Genomic DNA, 19,229 nt, shown 5'->3' with positions numbered 1-19,229 from the left:
CACAGGCTCCAGACACGCAGGCTCAGCGGCCATGGCTCACGGGCCCAGCCGCTCCGCGGCACGTGGGATCTTCCCAGACCGGGGCACGAACCTGTGTCCCCTGCATCGGCAGGCGGTCTCTCAACCACTGCGCCACCAGGGAAGCCCTAAACCTGACATTTTGATCTCTACCTGGCAGAGTCCTGCATCTCCTTGGTTCTGCTTCTTGGGCAAAGAGGAAAAGAGTATTTATATCTTTACCTCCTAAGCCCAAAATTTTTTTTTTTTTTGTGGTACACAGGCCTCTCACTGCTGTGGCCTCTGCCGTTGCGGAGCACAGGCTCCAGACGCGCAGGCTCAGCGGCCATGGCTTACGGCCCAGCCGCTCCGCAGCATGTGGGATCTTCTTCTATTTCTTGTAGAATAATTCCAATTAATAAATGTAAAAATAAGAAAAATAGAAAATAATTAACTTGTTCATTAAAACGATAAGGAGCCATCAAGGCAAACTGTGCTTCTAGATCTCCTCTCTGGCTGGTTAAATAATCCACAGTATTTAATTAAGCAAAGCTTCTCACCTCTGTTCTTACAAACTTAGCTGCGGCAAAGACCCACTTTACAGTTAGGGAAGTAGAGGTGTTTGGTGACAGACCAGGAGCTCTAGGTCCAAAATGGCTCAAATTCTACCCAGCACCATCATTCTATTTCCTCATCCTCCATGGGCCTTGGAATTTCTGAATTTCTTTTCTTTCCTTGAGTTACTGGTTCTTCTGTGACCTATCAAAACACTAATTATGCTTCCCCAAGAGTTTATCAGAACCCATTTGACTGCAAGGAACAGAAAACTGAACTCAAAACATCTTAAACAAAAAGAGAATTTCCTGGCATAAATAACCGAAAAGTCCAGTGGTAGTCTAGCTTAGGACTCAAATATATATCTCCACAATACTGGCTCCATTCACAGATGGGCTCTCCCCTCATGGTGGCAAGATGGCTGCCAGCAGCTCTAAGCCAACATCTGATACTCTCAGCTAATCCAGCAGAAAAGACGGTGTCACAGGGGAGACACCCCCAAAAGTCCTGGAGCTGATTTAAGTTCACTGACCAGCACTGGCTTAGATATCATCCTTGAATCAATCACTAAGGCCAGAGGAATGGACTACACTGATAGCCAAAGTCACATGCCCACCCTGAGGGTGGGGTGAGCTACACTCAAACCTCAAGGCGTGTATATGAGATAGGAGTGGTTCCCCAAAGGAAAGTTTAGATGCTGCTCCCTAAAACAAGAATGGCTCCTGTGCTGCAAAATTAACATATGTCCACTACACCCCAACTCCTTGGTCAGAATCAACTCAGTCCTGCCTCCTCCAGCCCATCATCTGGACATCTGTACCAGCAGTGACTTCTTTCTGCTTCACGCACAGGCAAGTTCACACCCGTCCTTTCTGTTTATAAGCATGCTGGGCACCAGGAGTCTCGTTCTCCAAAGCACCTGGGTCCTGTCCCACACCCTCACTGCCTAGCAAAGTGCCACTGTGCCCCTAGAAAACACACCCTCACGCTGGCTCCCACCCCCTCTCGAAGCAGAGCTGAGTCACTGCGATCCCAGCCAGCTGAGCACCAACCTTGAAAGTGCTTCTCGAAGTCACTGCCTGCCAAGCTCCTGGCTCTGGCACACTCCGGGACCTGGGGACACTGGCTTAACAGGTGAGATAATTATGTTTTACCCTTCACTCACTTCTTTATCAGTCTCACAGACCAGAACAGATAAGTGCTCCAATGCAAGAAAACACTTCTGCGGTATTTACTTGTGCTCTTTAGTGCTGGCTGGCTCTCCCTTCCCAGGCACATCTCCCAGGGACCAGCCTGCACCCTGTTATCTGGTGCCAGTCACCACGCGCTGCTGCTCTCTTGTCAACTGCCAGACTGTACTTTCCTAACTGCATTCCCCCAAGCTTCTCCAGGATCTGCAGCGCCACTGCTTTCCAGACGACTCACACATGAAGGGCAACTGTCTTCAGGACATCCATCCCCCTGTCTGCTCTGCAGATTCCCCAAGGCAGAGGGCTTGCCCCTGTGCCCTGGCCTGGACCTCTCTGCAAAATGTGGGTTCCAAGGCCCATAGCATTGGTTAGATGGAGAAAAGTGGGTAGGGAAAAGCAGGGGGCATTAGGTCTCAGAGACAAGGACTTTGAGATCTTCCAATACAAACTAACATTTCATTCATTCATTCATTCAACAAACCTTTATTTAGGAGCTACTGTGTCCTGGGTACTGTAGTAGGTGCTGCAGAAGTGAAGATACACAGCATAGACCAAGTCTCTTTCTTCATGGAGCATACCTTCTAGTAGACATCTGACTTATCTTTGATACCTGCTTTACATTTACATTCACAACACACTGTCTCAGATACTATCCATATAATCCTCAGTAAGTGGTATAACTATCTGTAGTCCACAGACACCAAAAGTTTGAATGACCTTCTCAAAGCCAAGGCACAAACTCAGGTCTTCTGACTACAAACCTTACTCTCTTTCTGAGGTCTCTCCCAAGGCAGGGAGCTAGCAGGGTACAGCCTGGCAATGAGACAGACATTAACTCTACTCAGTCCCAGGCATCACTGCTAGAGATAGGAGATGTAAAAAAGAAAGACCCATCCCTGATCTAAAAGAATTTATGGGCTAAAGAGAGAGAAAGACACATAACCAACTATCATCTATGACAGGAATAAAGAACATAGAGTGGTTAAATCCAAATAGGAAGATCTCTCTGGAAAGATATACAGGAAATAATGATCACCTCCAGGCAGAAAATTGGGTACCTGAGAAACAGGGATAGGAGGGTCATTTTTTATGTTCAAATATTTTGAATTGTGTACCGCTGAATTTACTTCTCATTAAATGACACTGTGAGGATGTAATCAGCCAAATGCTGAATGTAGGAAATTCCACAGGATAAATGATCTGGTTTCTTCAACAAGCAAATAGCTCCCAAAAAAAGGAGGGAGGGGAAATATTAGAGACTTTAAAAGATCTAGGAAACATCAGCCAAACATAATATATGAACCTTGTTTGGATCCAGATTTGAATCAACTTAAAAAAGAAATTTTGGGGACAATGTGGAAGATTTTTTTTTTTAATAAATAAATTTATTTATTTATTTATTTTTGGCTGTGTTGGGTCTTTGTTGCTGCCCGCGGGCTTTCTCTAGTTGTGGCTAGAGGGGGCTACTCTTCCTTGCGGTGCACGGGCTTCTCATTGCGGTGGCTTCTCTTGTTGCAGAGCATGAGCTCTAGGCACATGGGCTTCAGCAGTTGTGGCATGCGGGCTCAGTAGTTGTGGCACACGGGCTCTAGAGCACAGGCTCAGAGTTGTGGCTCACGGGTTCTAGAGCACAGGCTCAGTAGTTGTGGCTCACAGGCTCTAGAGCACAGGCTCAGTAGTTGTGGCTCACGGGCTCTAGAGCACAGGCTCAGTAGTTGTGGCTCACGGGCTCTAGAGCACAGGCTCAGTAGTTGTGACTCACAGGCTCTAGAGCACAGGCTCAGTAGTTGTGGCACATGGGCTTAGTTGCTCCATGGCATGTGGGATCTTCCTGGACCAGGGCTCAAACTCGCGTCCCCTGCATTGGCAGGCAGATTCTTAACGACTGTGCCACCAGGGAAGTCCCAAAAAGGAAGATTTGAATATGCACTAGCTATTAGACGTTATTAAGGAATTATTATCAATTTTGTTAGGTATGATCATGGTACTGCAGTTAAGGTTATTTTAAGGTCCTTATCTGCTAGAGATACATTCTGAAGTATTTACAAATGAAATAATATGATGCCAGAGATTTGTTTTTAAATATTTCAGCAAAAAATAATAATAAATAAATAAATGAATAAAGAAGTAAATGAAGGAATGAATAAATAAAGGGGAGAGTAGATGAAACAAGGTTGGCAAAAGGTTGATAATCTCTGAAGCTGGATGACAGTTCCATAGGGGCTCATACTACTCTACCCTTATGGATGGTTGAAATTTCCATAATGAAAAGTTTAAATAAAAATTTAAAAATTAATTATTCCAGCCACCTAGGATGACTGAGGAGGAAAGTGTCACAGAGGAAAGGTATTTGAGCTGAGTCCTGAAGGAAGACTAGGAATTTTCTAAGGGGCAAAGGGCCTTCCAGGCTGAGTAAAGATACACAGATCTATCACAGACCTCTCTCTGGGAGAACCAAAGTTATCTACACTTGACCTCAAACTGAACTTACATCCCACACAAGTGCCCTCTTGCTTAATCCCCCAACTCTCTGGGACATGTAGACACAGCACCAAAATCAACTATCCTGTTCCAAATGAGAACAGAGTGTGTGGTCAACAGCTCCACTCAGAGACCTACAATAGGACCCGGTGTAGCCTTCAGAGGACAGGAAAGCAATTAACCTCTCTCAATTGGGTTTTGCCTGACAAGGCAGTTTGGAAGCCAGCTGACTTATCTCAGGGACAGAGCCTTCATCCCTCCTGAGTCATCCCAGATACATGCCCTCCCCAGACACACACACACCAGCCTCCCCAGCAGCACCTTACAGATTTATAACCTCAGTACTGGGGGGTCCAGCTTGATGGCAGCTTGGCAGCCCAGACCATGGGCACTAAAACACCCCCTCCTCCTTCCTCCCAAGCCCCCAGCCTCAGTCCCTACACTGCCCCCGCCCACCTCCAGCTGCACTCAGGAAGCTTGCCGGCTTTGCAGTCACTTCAGGACTTATCCAGGCGTGGCCTAGCTCAGATGGGTCCCACAGGTCCCTTACCTTGGATCGAAGCTGCAAGTATTCCTCTGAGCCATAGGGGACACTCCTCAAGGAGGTAAGATAGTCGTAACTGATGACAGCTGTCTGTGAACCAAGGAAGAGGAAGGTTTAGCACCAGACATCAAATATTACTCCTCTGTCCAAGGCCTGCAGCTGCAGCCCCCTGACACAGGTGGTATGTCTAGAGAAGCAGTCCAACCTCTAACAAGCCTGGCTCCCAGATTTCGATCTGGCTGGCTTCTTCCTGTCATTCAAGGCTCTGCACAAATGCTACCCCTGCAGAGACTCTCAATCTAAAGTTACCCCCATCCACCAGGAACTCCCAATTATTTATTATAACAAACCACCGTCCAAAATTACTTTGTTCATTTGTTTCCTTGTATATGGATGGTTTCCACTTCACTAGAAATTAAACTCTATAAGCTCAGGGGCATATCCTTCCTGTTCATCATCGTATCCCCTGCACCTTTCACAGTGCCAGGCACACAGGTAAATGCTCAATAAATACTAGTCGGATGAATGCTGTTGGATAAACGTATCCCACCCCTCTTTGTCACAAATAAACACCATTTCATATTTATGTTTGCTCTGATAGCATAAGTTTTAATTCTGGGTCCCTTTGCAAAAACTCCAGGAGAGGTTCCCTTATGCTTGGTGAATCAGGAAATTACAGGCTCCCAGGTATCTTCAGGTACAGAGGAGCCTTAAGGGTTGCTGAACCCAAACCTTCCCTTTTAGAACTGAGCAACTGAGGCCCGTAGAAATTAAGGGGCTTACAAGGATGGTATTGAGAGGAGTCCATTCCTTTGTCTATACTCCCAAATCTTTACTCCATTCCACATATACTTGCTGCATACCAACCACTAGCAAGACCTGGCCTGAGTGGTGCACAAGGCTAATCAACACCAGAGCCCTGAATTATGGTCAATGAGATAAGGCAGACAGAGAAAGACAAATACTGAATGATATCACTTACATGTGGAATCTAAAAAATACAATAAATTAATGACTATAACAAAAAAGAAGCAGACTCACAGATATAGAGAACAAACTCGTGATTACCAGTGGGGAGAGGCGAGAGGCAAGTGGGAAGGGGCAGAATTGGGATAGGAGATTAAGAGGTATATACAAGCTATTATGTATAAAATAAGCCACAAGGATATATTGTACAACACGGGGAATAGAGCCAATATTTTAAAAGAACTATAAATGGAGCATAAGCTTTAAAACTCGCGAATCACAATATCATACACCTGCAACTTATATAATATTGTACAGCAACCATACGTCAATAAAGAAAAATTTTTAAACATCATCCCCCCAAAAATAGACCAGAGCCCTGGCCTTTAAAGAATACGCAGCCTAGTTTATAAAGCACTGATTTATACCTTCCTCCCTCCTCTCCAACTATTCAAATCCCTAAGGTTCCATCCAACCCTACTTCCCCTAAGGCACTCATCCCAACCCCAGCCTACAGGACTCACTCCTGTGTCTGAGGTCCCAAAGCAGCTGTCACCCGAGTCACACAACTTGACACAATACATGGCTTTAGACTGTTTTGTTTTGTTTTTCAATTTATTGATTGATTTTTGGCTGCACTGGGTCTTCGTTGCTGCACGTGGGCTTTCTCTGGTTGCAGCGAATGGGGGCTACTCTTCATTGTGGTGTGCGGGCTTCTCGTGGTGGCTTCTCTTGTTGTGGAGCACGGGCTCTAGGTGTGTGGGCTTCAGTAGTTGTGGCACGCGGGCTTGGTAGTTGTGGCTTGCAGGCTCTAGAGCGCAGGCTCAGTAGTTGTGGCGCACAGGCTTAGTTGCTCCGCGGCATGTGGGATCTTCCCAGACCAGGGCTTGAACCCATGTCCCCCTGCATTGGTAGGTGGATTCTTAACCACTGTGCCACCAGGGAAGCCCTAGATTGTTTTTTTGACCTATTCATGTGAACACTCCTCAGCCAGAAGCTCCTTCAAAGCTGCACCTGTAGGGGCTTCCCTGGTGGCGCAGTGGGTGGGAATCTGCCTGCTAATGCAGGGGACATGGGTTCGAGCCCTGGTCTGGGAAGATCCCACATGCCGTGGAGCAACTAGCCCCATGAGCCACAACTACTGAGCCTGCGCATCTGGAGCCTGTGCTCCGCAACAAAAGAGGCCACGATAGTGAGAGGCCCACGCACCGTGATGAAGAGTGGCCCCCGCTTGCCACAACTGGAGAAAGCCCTCGCACAGAAACGAAGACCCAACACAGCCTAAATAAATAAATAAATAAATAAAAATTTAAAATACATATATATTAAAAAAAAAAAAAGCTGCACCTGAGTGGGACAGTTTCTTTCTACCCTTAAGGCATATAAGACAACGCTGGGCCCAAAAAAGGCATTCAGCAAACACTTAGGAATCACTACATATGCCATGGCCTGTTTATCTATTTGCTAATCTTGAGTCTATGACCCAGTTTACGTTAAGGAGCAGGCACCACATCTGAGCCAGGCTAGGGAAGAAGACGGAACAACACTGAGTATGAAGGAAATGATTAGACAACAGCCCAGACAGACTGTGCATCAGAGTGTCTCTACACTGAGGGGAAGAAAGCATGAGCTCATCCTGCAGCAGACAAAGGAGGAAAGAAAGCAGGACGCATGTGGCACTCTACCCACCAATGGAGCAATTATGTAGGGGTGGCTGGAACAGCCACTTTCAGCAGAGTTAAAGAGGATGTGATCACACCAGAACGATGTTCCTGAACCACTGGAGAAAACCTCTAACAGTCAAATATTCAATTCAGATTCTGTTAGTTTGGAGCTTGGAGGGGATCGGCAAAGTTCTTCAAGGCATAGATACTCAGAGCGTGAGCCCTGCATCACGAACCTTTCACGAGCTCACTGGAGGCAGACCAAGTTTTCTGGTAGAATTTAATCAAAGCTGCAAAGCTCTCTTTCCATGTGTTTCCTGAGAAGACCTCCTCCTGAGTCTGTCACTAAAATAAGATAAGGAGGTTCTGGAAAGGTAAAGGTTTCAGAACAGAGACCCCATGCAATACCACTCTGTTTAACTTCAGGATGCCAGAGGTTGTGTGAACAGGGATATAGGTACACAGGGGTGCACACCCATGCCTGTGCAACTGTGTAGTGGGAGCTTCACACATGTAAGGGTACATGTGAATCTCCTCATATGTGTGACTGGCAGGTACACCTGCTACATGTATGAACACCTGCAGGTAATACTGCAGTTCCTCTGCCCCTCCCAAAAGGAGAAGAACCTACCGTGGCAACTGCTCTGCCCACCCTGACAGCGCCAAAGTCGTTGAGGTCCAAGTACTTGTTGCTGTAGAGGTAGAAGCCAGAGGCGGCAAGAGCCATGCTGGTCCACGAAGCAAGCTTGAGAGCCCTCCGGGCCATGTCCCCAGACCCTGAAGAAGGAAAGCAGAGGAAGAGGAGCGGTTAAGAGTTTCATAGGTGGTCAAATTCAAATCCAGGCTCTGCCGCTTAGATTGTATGATCTTCAGTCATTTCCTCAATCTCACTGCACCTGTGTTTCCTCATTTGTAGAACAGGATGATACCTACCTCAAAAGCTGTTGGGATAAAATGAGATCATGTATATGAAATGCTTAGCACAGTACCCAGCATAAGTCAACTGTCAAAGTCATTCTTCCTTCAACAGGACCAGGCACTGTTCTAGGCACTAGGGAGAGAGCCAAGAAAACAGAGAAAGTTCTTACAGTCTAGAGGGGACGACAGATCACAAGCAAACAGACACGTATTAGAATAGCAGCAGGTATCCAGTGCTGAGAAGAAAACCAAAGTGCGTAAGAGGAAGGAGGACGAATATGTGATGAAGGATGCTGGTTTTGTTTTGTTTTTGCTTGGGTGTGCCCTTTAGGTGGTGATGAGGCCATTTTGAAAGAGTCCCTCAAAAGAGGCATCCTCGCATACAGCATGCCGAGTTCTCAGCTTGCTGGTCCTGAGAAAAGCCAGAAAGATAGGGGGTTTTTTGTTTTGTTTTGTTTTGTTTTGCGGTACGCGGGCCTCTCACTGTTGTGGCCTCTCCCATTGCAGAGCACAGGCTCTGGACGTGCAGGCTCAGTGGCCATGGCTCACGGGCCCAGCTGCTCCGCAGCATGTGGGATCTTCCCGGACCGGGGCACGAACCCGTGTCCCCTGCATCGGCAGGCGGACTCTCAACCACTGCACCACCAGGGAAGCCCAAGGATGCTGTTTTGATAAGAGAAGCGAGTGCATGTTAACGACTCTTACGGAAACTATGATTGTACCACTAAGCACACACAGGCGTCATTAGCCCCCTATGCCCAGGTCAGAAGTAACCACAGCCAAGACGGCAGCTGGTCAGAGCAGCCAGGTAAGCCCTCCACGTCTGACTGATTTTCAAAATATTTATTCTGATTAGAATAGACAGCCCCCTTTCTAGACTGTAAGCTCCTTGAGGGCAAACACCATGGCTGTTACTACTTTGTCCACTCACAGTCCTCCAGGCTGCTTTCTGGTTAGGGGCTCAAGGTCCACCTGCTGATTTGCTCTGTTTCACCAAACTCACACTCCCATTCAGTGGGACCAAGTGGGCTCCCGGCTCCCTCTCCCCACCCTACTTGTACTGCTCTGCGTGCCAGGTGGCTGCACAGACAGTCTTTGGGGCCACTATAGCCAGTGGGCAGATTCCCCTTCGATTCCTAGGAATTCTACATCAGACTAAAGTCCTTGACCACAGCTGCAGCTGCCAGTGGAGAAGTCCCACCCAGAAGTGCCACCATCAAGCCACCTGCAGCTGCAAACCTGGCACAAATGCAGCAGGAAAATTTAGATCATCACCCTGTTTGCTTCTGCCCTGGACTCAGTCTGTGACCATCCCCTCCCTGCTCTGTGCCTCTGTTTCCCCTTTGTATGGAAACAACTGCTCCAAACAGCCTTGTCTGCATTTTCTTTAAAGTCTATTTTGACTCATGCCTCATAATATAGTCACAGATTTTTCTTTAAAGTGTCCACAGGGACATATTTTTCCATTCTTTTACTTTCAGCTTACACTTTATACTGTTTCTCTAAATAGCATATAGTTGATTTTGTTTGCATTTAACATAATCACTTATGTATTTGGATTTAATTTTACAATCTTCTGTGCTTTCTATATTCCTACCTGTTCTGTTTCTTTTTCTCTCCTTTCTTGACTTTTCTGGACCCAGTTCTTTTTATAATCCCATTGTTTTTCCCTTTGCAGTGTTCTTTTCCTAGCCAGCATTTCTAAAGTGTGGTCAGAGGAACTCTTAAAAAAAATAAATATCAATCTGGGTGCCATTTCAAAAATGTAGATTTCTGCTAGACTCACAGACATAGAAAGCAAGCTTATGATTACCAAAGGGGAAAGTGGGGGAAGGGATAAATTGGGAATTTGAGATTAACAGATACACGCTACTATATATAAAATAGATAAACAACAAGGACCTACTGTAAAGCATAGGGAACTATATTCAATATCTTATAATAACCTATAATGGAAAAGAATCTGAAAAACAATATATATATGTATAACTGAATCACTTTGCTATACACCTGAAACACTGTAAATCAACTATACTCCAAAAAAATAATAATAATGATAATGATGTAGCAAAGTAAAAAATAAAAAAATGCAGATTTCTGAAGTCCACCCCTTGGCCCACTGAATCATCAAAGCTGGGGGTAGGACTCAGGAATCTGCATTTTAATAGGAAATATAATGGGTTATTTTTATGCAAAGTTTGAGAACCACTCTTCTAAATATTTCATTTTTTAATAAAGAGAGGCTTCATATGTTCAAATTCATCAGTGAAACCAGGCCCCCTTCCAAGTTTATCCTACCCACTCGCAACCCCAGATGACTACATTCACCCCACAAGGATGACTGCAAGCATTTTTTTTTTTTTTTTTTGGCTGCATTGGATCTTCGTTGCTGCACGCGGGCTTTCTCTAGTTGCAGTGAGCGGGGGCTTCTCATTGCGGTGGCTTCTCTTGTTGCAGAGCACGGGTTCTAGGCGCACGGGTTTCAGTAGTTGTGGCATGTGGGCTCAGCAGTTGTGGCTCGCGGGCTCTAGATCTCAGGCTCAGTAGTTGTGGTGCATGGGCTTAGCTGCTCCACGACATGTGAGATCTTCCCGGACCAGGGCTCGAACCCATGTCCCCTGCATCAGTAGGTGGATTTTTAACCACTGTGCCACCAAGGAAGTCCCATGCAAGCAATTATTTTTAAAGGGATAATTTAAGAAACTCATTTCTTTTGCTAAAAGCAAATGCTCTGGCCCAACTCCTGGGAACAGTTCCTAACTCTGCAAGAAAGGGGTTTATAAACAAAAAGAATAAATTAAACCTTGCTTTGCAGTGTCCCCTTTCTTTACATCTTCTTTGTTTTATGAAAACTTCCCTACCCCATCCCTCATTCCTTTCAGATGAAAGACAGCACGGTGGTTGAGAATAAGCACTCCAGAATCCAGTGGGCCTGAGTTTGAGTCCCGACACCATCCCTTAGACATTGGGTAAGCAGGGGCAGACTGCTAACTCTCTCTGAATCCCGTGACCTTGTCTGTAACATGGGGATGATCATAGCAGTGCCTACTTGATGAGGTGGTGAGGAATGAGGAAATCATGCAAAATGTTTAGCAAGGTGCCACCTACACAGTAAGAACACAGTAGCAATTACTATTGTTAGGGAACCTTGGACCAAAACCGCCCACCCTGGCCAGGCACGGTAATAACCACTTGCATGAGTTGTCTCACAACAGGAGGTCCCAATAAGGAGCAGGATACTGACAAGCTGCCACCAAAGAAGAATTGGGGAGGGGCCAAAAGAAGGGAGGAGACCCCCGCCCATAATATGTCCTGCCAACCTCCCAGAAACCCTCACAGTGGAAACCATCTTGGCTGAGAGATGCTCGTGCCACCAGGAAGGACCTGAGTCAGACCAAATATGAGCACAAAGATGATGATTGGCCAGAGGCAACCCGGAAAGCTAAACCCTGCCCCCCCCCACCATGAAACCTGAGACTGTGAGCCACGTAGCAGAGCAGTCCTCCTGGGTTCCCTTACCCTGCTGCTCTCCGCTGCAGTGCCCGTTTAATAAAGCCCTTTGTTTTGTCAGTACGTGTGTCTCCTTGGACAATTCATTTCGGAGTTAGACAAGAGCCCACGCCCGGACCCTAGAAGGGGCCCCCCTCCAGTGACACTATTACTACACCACCGCCCTTGTGGTTGTTGTTATTCTGTCTTCACCCAATGCCAGGCTTAGTAAAGGATCTTATTACTCCCCTATCAACGTCTGCACGCCCCACTTCGAGCATCGTGGCAGTCCCCCACCTAGCCCTACCTTTTCATCTTGCTCTCTACACCCTCAGCCTGTAGTATTTTCTATCGAAAGGGGCAGCACACTCAATGTCCCCTCCACCTTGTTTCTGCCAAGACACAGGTTCCCAGTTGGACCCGGACGCAGGCCTTAAATTAGGCTGAGTGCCCTCAACTCCTCACATACCTTCTTCCTTCAAGATCATCAGTTTGAAAAGGTCCATGAGGGGTGATCCAGGGACCTTCCTTGTGGGGCCTGCAGAAAAGCCCACACTAAGAAGGCAGTACAGAGCAACCGGTGGTCAGGAACTCAGCCTCTGGAGCCGGGAAAAGCCCCGGCGCTACTGCTCACCAGCTGTGTGACCGTGAGCAAACCACAACCTCTTAGAGCCTCCATTTACAAAAGAGGCTCTTGATAGTACCTACCTCATAGGGTCACTGTGAGAATTGAATGAGATGCTGCTTTAACAGAATGCCTACCATGCTCAGTAAATGAGACTTCTTTTCCTTATTGTTATTTTAAACTTCATTTCTTCTTCTCTGAAAAGCTGAAGAGCTTATATAGAAGAACTCCTAGCTCTCGGGGACCAGAATTCAGCACAACCTTGTACAATTAATAAAGGAGGTGGGAGAAACCCATCCCATCTTGCCTGAACCATTCAACCATTCCCCATTCCAAACACTTCCCCACATCCCAGCCAACCTTCACTCTGCCACACAAGTCACCATCATCCTAACCCACAAGTGCATTCTTATCACTCTTACCTACCCACTCTCTACCAAAAAGTCCAAATTCTCTAGCAAGGCATTCAAGGCCCACCCCATTCTCATCCCAACCCACCTTTCCAGCTTCATCTCCCAAAATATCCCCCCACACTCAATCCCGCATTATCCCTCTATGAAGTTTTGTCAGCCAATCACTCAGAGTTCCTTGCTCCTTCCTCTCGTCTCATTGTACACTGCTTTTACCTCTAATAATCTGGCCCTGTATCTGCCTCTTCCACTAAATGCAAAGGGCAGAATTCGCTAATAAATAATAAGTGAGGGCCTCCCTGGTGGCGCAGTGGTTGAGAGTCCGCCTGCCGATGCGGGGGATACGGGTTCGTGCCCCGGTCTGGGAGGATCCCATATGCCGCGGAGCGGCTGGGCCCGTGAGCCATGGCCGCTGGGCCTGCGCATCCGGAGCCTGTGCTCCGCAACGGGAGAGGCCACAACAGTGAGAGGCCCGCATACCGCAAAAAGGAAAAAAAAATAATAATAATAAAATAAATAAATAAATAAATAAATAAGTGAGTAAATAAGTCTGCTAAAAAAAAAAAAAGACTGAATGAATGAATGAGAGAGCGAAAATTTCCCGTCTATTCTCAACATGGAAACTTAAGTCAAACTCTGCATTCCCCTGCTCTAAACTCTCCAATGGCTCCCACCTCACTCAAAGTGAGACAGGAGGGAAGGGGACAGGGCACAACCTTTAAAAGAATGACACAGCCATTGAGGATATGACATAAACTAGTTAGAACCAATTAGGCCCAAGACAGCAGAAGATTCAACTTCCAGTGGAACTTGAGCCTCATTATATGCTCATTGTGATACATTAGCTAAATGATACACCCAAAGGCGCCATGACAGTTCAGAGGCTGATCATAAATGGCCAAAAAGTGGGTGATGATCTAATTCCTGGAAATCCTCACCCCTTCCCCAAAATGGTTGGAATAATCCTCCCACTTATTGGCCTATGAAATTACTCAGCCCATAAAAACTAACCACCCCATATTTCAGGGTCTCTCGCCTTCTGAGACGGCCCACAATCTGTCTATGGAGTGTGTATCTCACTAAATAAACCTGCTTTCCCACTTAGTTCTCAGGGCAGAGCCCCCTTGCCTGCCTGCTTATATTCCTCACAAGTGTCCTATATTAATGAATCTACTTCTTGCCTATCACTTTGCCTCTCACTGAATTCCTTCTGCGCTGAGACATAAAGAACCTGAGCTTCTAAGTCCTGACACCAGGTGAGTGATTTTAATTAAAAGACAGTGGGTTCGGGCTTCCCTGGTAGCGCAGTGGTTGAGAGTCCACCTGCCAATGCTGGGGACACGGGTTCGTGCCCTGGTCCGGGAGGATCCCACATGCCGCGGATTGGCTGGGCCCATGAGCCATGGCCGCTGAGCCTGCGCGTCCGGAGCCTGTGCTCCGCAATGGGAGAGGCCACAATAGTGAGAGGCCCGCATACTGCAAAAAAAAAAAAAAAAAAAAAAGTGGATTCGAGTCCCAGTAGGAGTTTTGGCTGGATTCAAATCCCATCTGAGGTGCAATTGGGTTCGAGTCCCAATCTGAGGTATGTGCTTTCAAAAGAGCCAAGGCCTTGGCAGGACCTGCGAGGCCCTTCATGATCTGACTCCCCAGTTCCCTCCAGGGTTTCAGGCCATTCCACTGTCCCCCCTTGCTCACTTCACCCCAAAGGCACCAGCCTCCTTGCTATTCCTCAAACACACCAGGCACATTCCAGCCTCAGTGCCTTTGCACTTGCTATTCTCTCTGCCTAGAATAGGGGTCAGCTAACTTTTTCTGTAAAGGACCATATAGAAATATTTTTGGCTTTGCAGGCTATAACATCTCTGTTATAACTACTCAACTCTGGCATTGTAGCACAAAGCAAAAGACAGCCATACACAGTATGTAAAGTAATGGGTGTGGACAGATTTGGCCTGCAGGCTATAGTTGGCCATAACCTTGCTTAGCACATGGAATAGGTGCTCCAAAAGTATTTACTGAATGAATGAATTAATGAATGGGTAAACTATACCCTATGAGGCCTGTATAGAGTCAGTAACAACACAGGTTCCCAGATGAGAATCACAAACTTGGGCTGACAATTCGACAGCCATCCTCCTTCAGTCACCCCCCACATCCCTCCCAGACTTCCCTCCCCAAACCCCATCCGCCTCAGGTTGCACCATCCTCCAGGCCTGTCCCTCTAGGCAATGAGGCCACCCCAGCCTTAAGCCCACCTCTGAGTGGGGAAGCAACAGCAAAGCAGACACAATTCCCAAGACCCAGTTTTCATGCAAATGTCCTCAGTAATAAAAGAGGTGGAAATTGAAAAACATAAAATAGATGATATAGGAGTCAAACTGTGTCTAAATAGACTGGCGCTGGAGTTTTCCATAAGGTGCCAGTGAGTCTTTAACATGTAAATGAGTTGCTTCCCTGGAGTAGCAATTTTAAAAGACCCTGTCAGCCGTGAAATATGTCTGTCGATGAAAAACACCTTTCATTATTAAATCTTTTGCTAATGAATCACCTGCCCTGTTTTGTTTACCTGCCTTTTTTGACTTTCACCTGAGTTGTTTCTCATAACAGCACATCCTTTTTTTTGGTTGGGGGTGGGAGGGGGAGGTGCCTGGGGCCACTGGACTGTAAAACCTAACCAGTAGATAATAATATTAGCAATAACTTACCTTTACACAGCCCTTTGCACTCATTATCTCATTAGTTATTCCACACAACCCAGTGAGGTGAGACAGATATTACTACCATCCCCAGGTATAAATGAGGAAACCAAGGTGCAGAGAAGGTGAGTGATTTGCCCCAGGTGGCTCAGCTGGTAAATGGCAGAGTAGACCTTCAGCCCTTTCTCTTTATGGCACATGACCTTCCTGACAGGGACTCGCAGACCTCCAATCCCCAACATTCTTAACCCCATTCTCAAGTAACTGCATCAGTCACTATGATTTCTGACCCTCTACCACCCCCAAACAGTGCCAGGCACAGGGAAGACACTGCTTGGCACCCTGGAAATCAACAGCATGTCACAGATCAACCAAAGCACCTCACTGGAAACCACCAATTCCAGGCTATGAAACATTTAGGAGAGCTGTGTTATTGTCAAATCAAGGATGAGCATGGAATCCACCTCGCTGGACCACAGGAAACATACTAGCAAGCATTGATACAAGGCAAGAGGAGAGTCTGGGAAGTTCTACAAATTAAAAGTTGATGGTCAAATGAAATTCCACCCTCTGTGCAGAACTAAATAGGGAAGCAAGCACTTACTGTTCACAGGGCTAGGCCTTTTCAGCTACCATCCGTCTGCTGCCTCCCCCCCATGCCACATTACAGGACAGTAAGCCTAGAATCACTGCTCCCTGTTTGTTGCACAGGTGAGAATGGCCACAGAGGAAAGAATTTAGGGCGCCAATCCCATTAATCCCATAAAGTGACCGCAGCTCCTCCTCCCATTTCCTAGAGAGAGCGTTAGACAAATGAGCAGTATTTCTTTTGGTCTGCTCCCAAGACTGGAAAAGACCCAATAATACATTTGGAGAGAGTGATCTGGTTTTCAGGGAAAACTGGTTATTGATGTAGATAAAAAGCAACCAAGGTGGATGATACCATCATGTCTCATATCAATGCTGAGGGACCATCTAGTTGACCTGAGCAGGTTTATAGCCTGCCCTGCCCTGCCCTGTAGATAGGAATGTAATCCAAATGTAATCACTCTCTTTCCTGGTGTTTGATGCCCAGAAGGTGATTCAATCAATATTGATTAAAGGAATCCCCAACTGATGTCGAAGTCCCAGAGTAGACAGAAAAAATAAATCTCATCCAGGCAAGGAATAGAATTCTCCACTTACTTCATCCAGAGATAGGGGGACTCAGGGCAAACAGTGGAAAACCAAGCACAGAGAGTGAGTAGCAGGTAAGAGGAGAAGAGTGAGTGAGATCGTAATCGGAAATGTACAGTGCCAAGTGCTTAAACATCTCATGTAACTCTCACAACTACATCCTGGGGTGCATCCTATTAGAGCCTCATTCTACAGATCAGGAAGCTGAGTTTTAGAAAAGGTAAGAAACTTGGCTGGGAAGCTACTAAGTGATGCAGCCAGAACTTGAATACAGGTGTATCTGCTCCAGCCAAGAGAGCACAAGGTGGACGAGAACAGGGCTTGCTGGGCCCTGAGGTGGGTCCCTGAAGTGCCTCTGATGTAGACAGCTAAACTGAGATGGTTTATTCAGTGAGTTGGGTGGGGGTGGGGGGAAATGCATGAACCAAGCACTATTCTTGTCTTATAGGTACCTTGTGTGACAAGAAAATAAGTGTATATCAGAAAGGGAAAAAATGTAAACTCTCCCAGCAGAGGTCAAAGGTTACATCCTGAAGGCTGCTGAGAAATGGCCAAAGATACAATATAATGCAACCCAGAAAAATTGACACAAGTGTAGACTACATGAAAATCTGTATATAATGTGGGGGAAGAAACAGTGAACAAAGTAATACGTACATGCTTACACTATCGCTACCGAAGTTAAACTGGCAAGCCAGAACAGAAAGGCCCAGGACCAGGAGCGACGAGTTGGTGCTTTAAGTTCACAGGAATTTTTCCTACAAAACAGTGACACTCCAAAGTATGTTCCCAGACCAGCAGCATCCGTATATCCTAGGAGCATGTTAGAAATGCAAATGCTCGCTCCCCACCCCAGACCTACTGAATCAGAAATTTGGGGGATAGGGTCCAGGTTTCTGTGTTGTTAACAAGCCCTCCAGGTGATTCTGATGCACGCTAAAGTTTGAGAGCTACTGCTTAAAGAAAACGTGTGAAGGCACACATAAAGTCTAATTCACTTTCAACTCCGCAAATATTTCCTGAGCAGCCACAAAGTGCCAAGAATCATGGAGGTGATCAGCAGGTACTTGTTGAATCGAATGACTTCATAGTTAGTAGAAAGGAAATGCCACTTAACCTGGGGAGAGAGCTGTGCTAGGCGTCTTCTAAAGGCTGCTCTCCATACAGCGCTGTCATCAGCACACGTTTACTGTGCGATCCGGAAGCTCAGGGCCCCACCAAGTGCTATAGATACGACGCGCTCCGGGGTCGTGCAAGCCCTGCGGAGGGCAAGAATATCTGCGCGCCCCTGCTCTGATCCAGCCTGCGCTCCAGCCCCGGACGCCTGCGCCTCGGAGCCCACAGACCACCTAGGCTGAGGAGGTCTGGGTGAGCCACCTGCTGCCTCCCTCCAGCTCCAGCTCTACCTACACACAGGACTGCGCCACGCTTCCGCCCACTGGTGAGCCAGGCTGGAGAGTCGCCGCAGAGGTGATGGGGCACTGCACCCGAGTCACGTGGCCGCGCGCCGGGCCCCGGATGATAAGGTCACCGGCCCAGGGTTCCCCCCTGGCTGGAGGCCCCAGCAGAGGCGGGCGCCGGGCGCGTCCATACTGGCTTACCCGCGCCCCGCGGCCCTGGCAGCCCGGGCTTTGCGCGGGCCTCCGAGGAACTGCCCCTACTCACCCCGTGGGAAACAGAGACGCGGCGCCCGGCTTCCAGCAGCAGCCTGGTGGCGGGAGTTCGCGGGGAACTTTGCTTGCCGCCACCTCCGGATTGCACTTAGTGAAGCCGGGGCGCCGCGCGGCCTGCCGGGAGTTGTAGTTCTTCTTGGTTCCCTAAGCCGCGGGGACAAGGGACAAAGAACAACCGCGGTCGCCCTGGACCGCTCCACCTAGGGAGGCAGAGGGGTCACAGACACTTGACCTGTCAGAGAGCCTGTTTCTTTGCCTGCGCTGCGGCCAGGAGCCTTCCTGAAAACTTATTTTCAAGAAGCTATCCAAATTGGTCGTAGATTTATGTTCAGTAGGAGGATGGAGTCGTGGGTTTGTTTATCACAACAGGCAAAGAAGAATTTTACTGACAGTTGCTGAATAGTAAGAAAGTGCTGATCGATCTTAGTCATCTTGTCCCCCATTCATTCATTGACCTCTATTTACTGAATGTTTGTTTATAAGATGTACTTTGGAGACAATCATCAGACCTTCATTCCTTCTTACAAACATCTCTTGAGCTACTTCGTGGGGGAACAGAGATGGGGTGGAAGATTCATCTATCAATTCAATGCAATTCTAATAAATTTTCCAACAGGATTTTCTCTGGACGTTTACAAGCTAAGCTAAAATTTATATGGAAAAACAAAGAACAAAGCATAGCCTAAACACTCTTGAAGAAGAGTAACATGTTTCAAGGACTTATCCTTACATATATCAACATTTATTATGAAGCTATAAAAATTAAGACTATGGGATATTAGTATAGGGATAGGCAGAGAGGGAAAATGAAACAGCCTAGAGAGCCCAAAAACAATCCAGGCACA

The 19,229-nt window shown here is 47.0% G+C and overlaps 1 protein-coding gene across 5 annotated transcripts in view; it reads right to left on the bottom strand.

Moving 5' to 3' along the window:
- ADCK1 (aarF domain containing kinase 1) overlaps nt 1–18,473 on the bottom strand; it is a 111,620-nt gene extending 93,147 nt beyond the window's left edge. For 2 of the 5 annotated variants that reach the window (XM_082618964.1, XM_082618965.1), the window contains exons 1-3: nt 18,377–18,459; nt 8,029–8,174; nt 4,774–4,857 (exon numbers count right to left, since the gene is read on the bottom strand). In XM_082618964.1, coding sequence (XP_082475090.1) covers nt 4,774–4,857; nt 8,029–8,163 — 219 coding nt within the window. In that variant the 5' untranslated portion in view covers nt 8,164–8,174; nt 18,377–18,459. Of the gene's footprint in view, nt 1–4,773; nt 4,858–8,028; nt 8,175–14,162; nt 14,200–17,828; nt 18,188–18,376 lie in introns of those variants that run through there. The other 3 variants (XM_082618966.1, XM_082618962.1, XM_082618963.1) reach the window with 3 other exon arrangements.
- Between the last annotated feature and the right edge of the window lie 756 nt (nt 18,474–19,229).

This window comes from Mesoplodon mirus, assembly GCF_964341445.2.
Source record: "Mesoplodon mirus genome assembly, chromosome: 4".
NCBI lineage: Eukaryota > Metazoa > Chordata > Mammalia > Artiodactyla > Ziphiidae > Mesoplodon > Mesoplodon mirus.
This window is presented reverse-complemented; position numbering and strand designations above follow the sequence as displayed.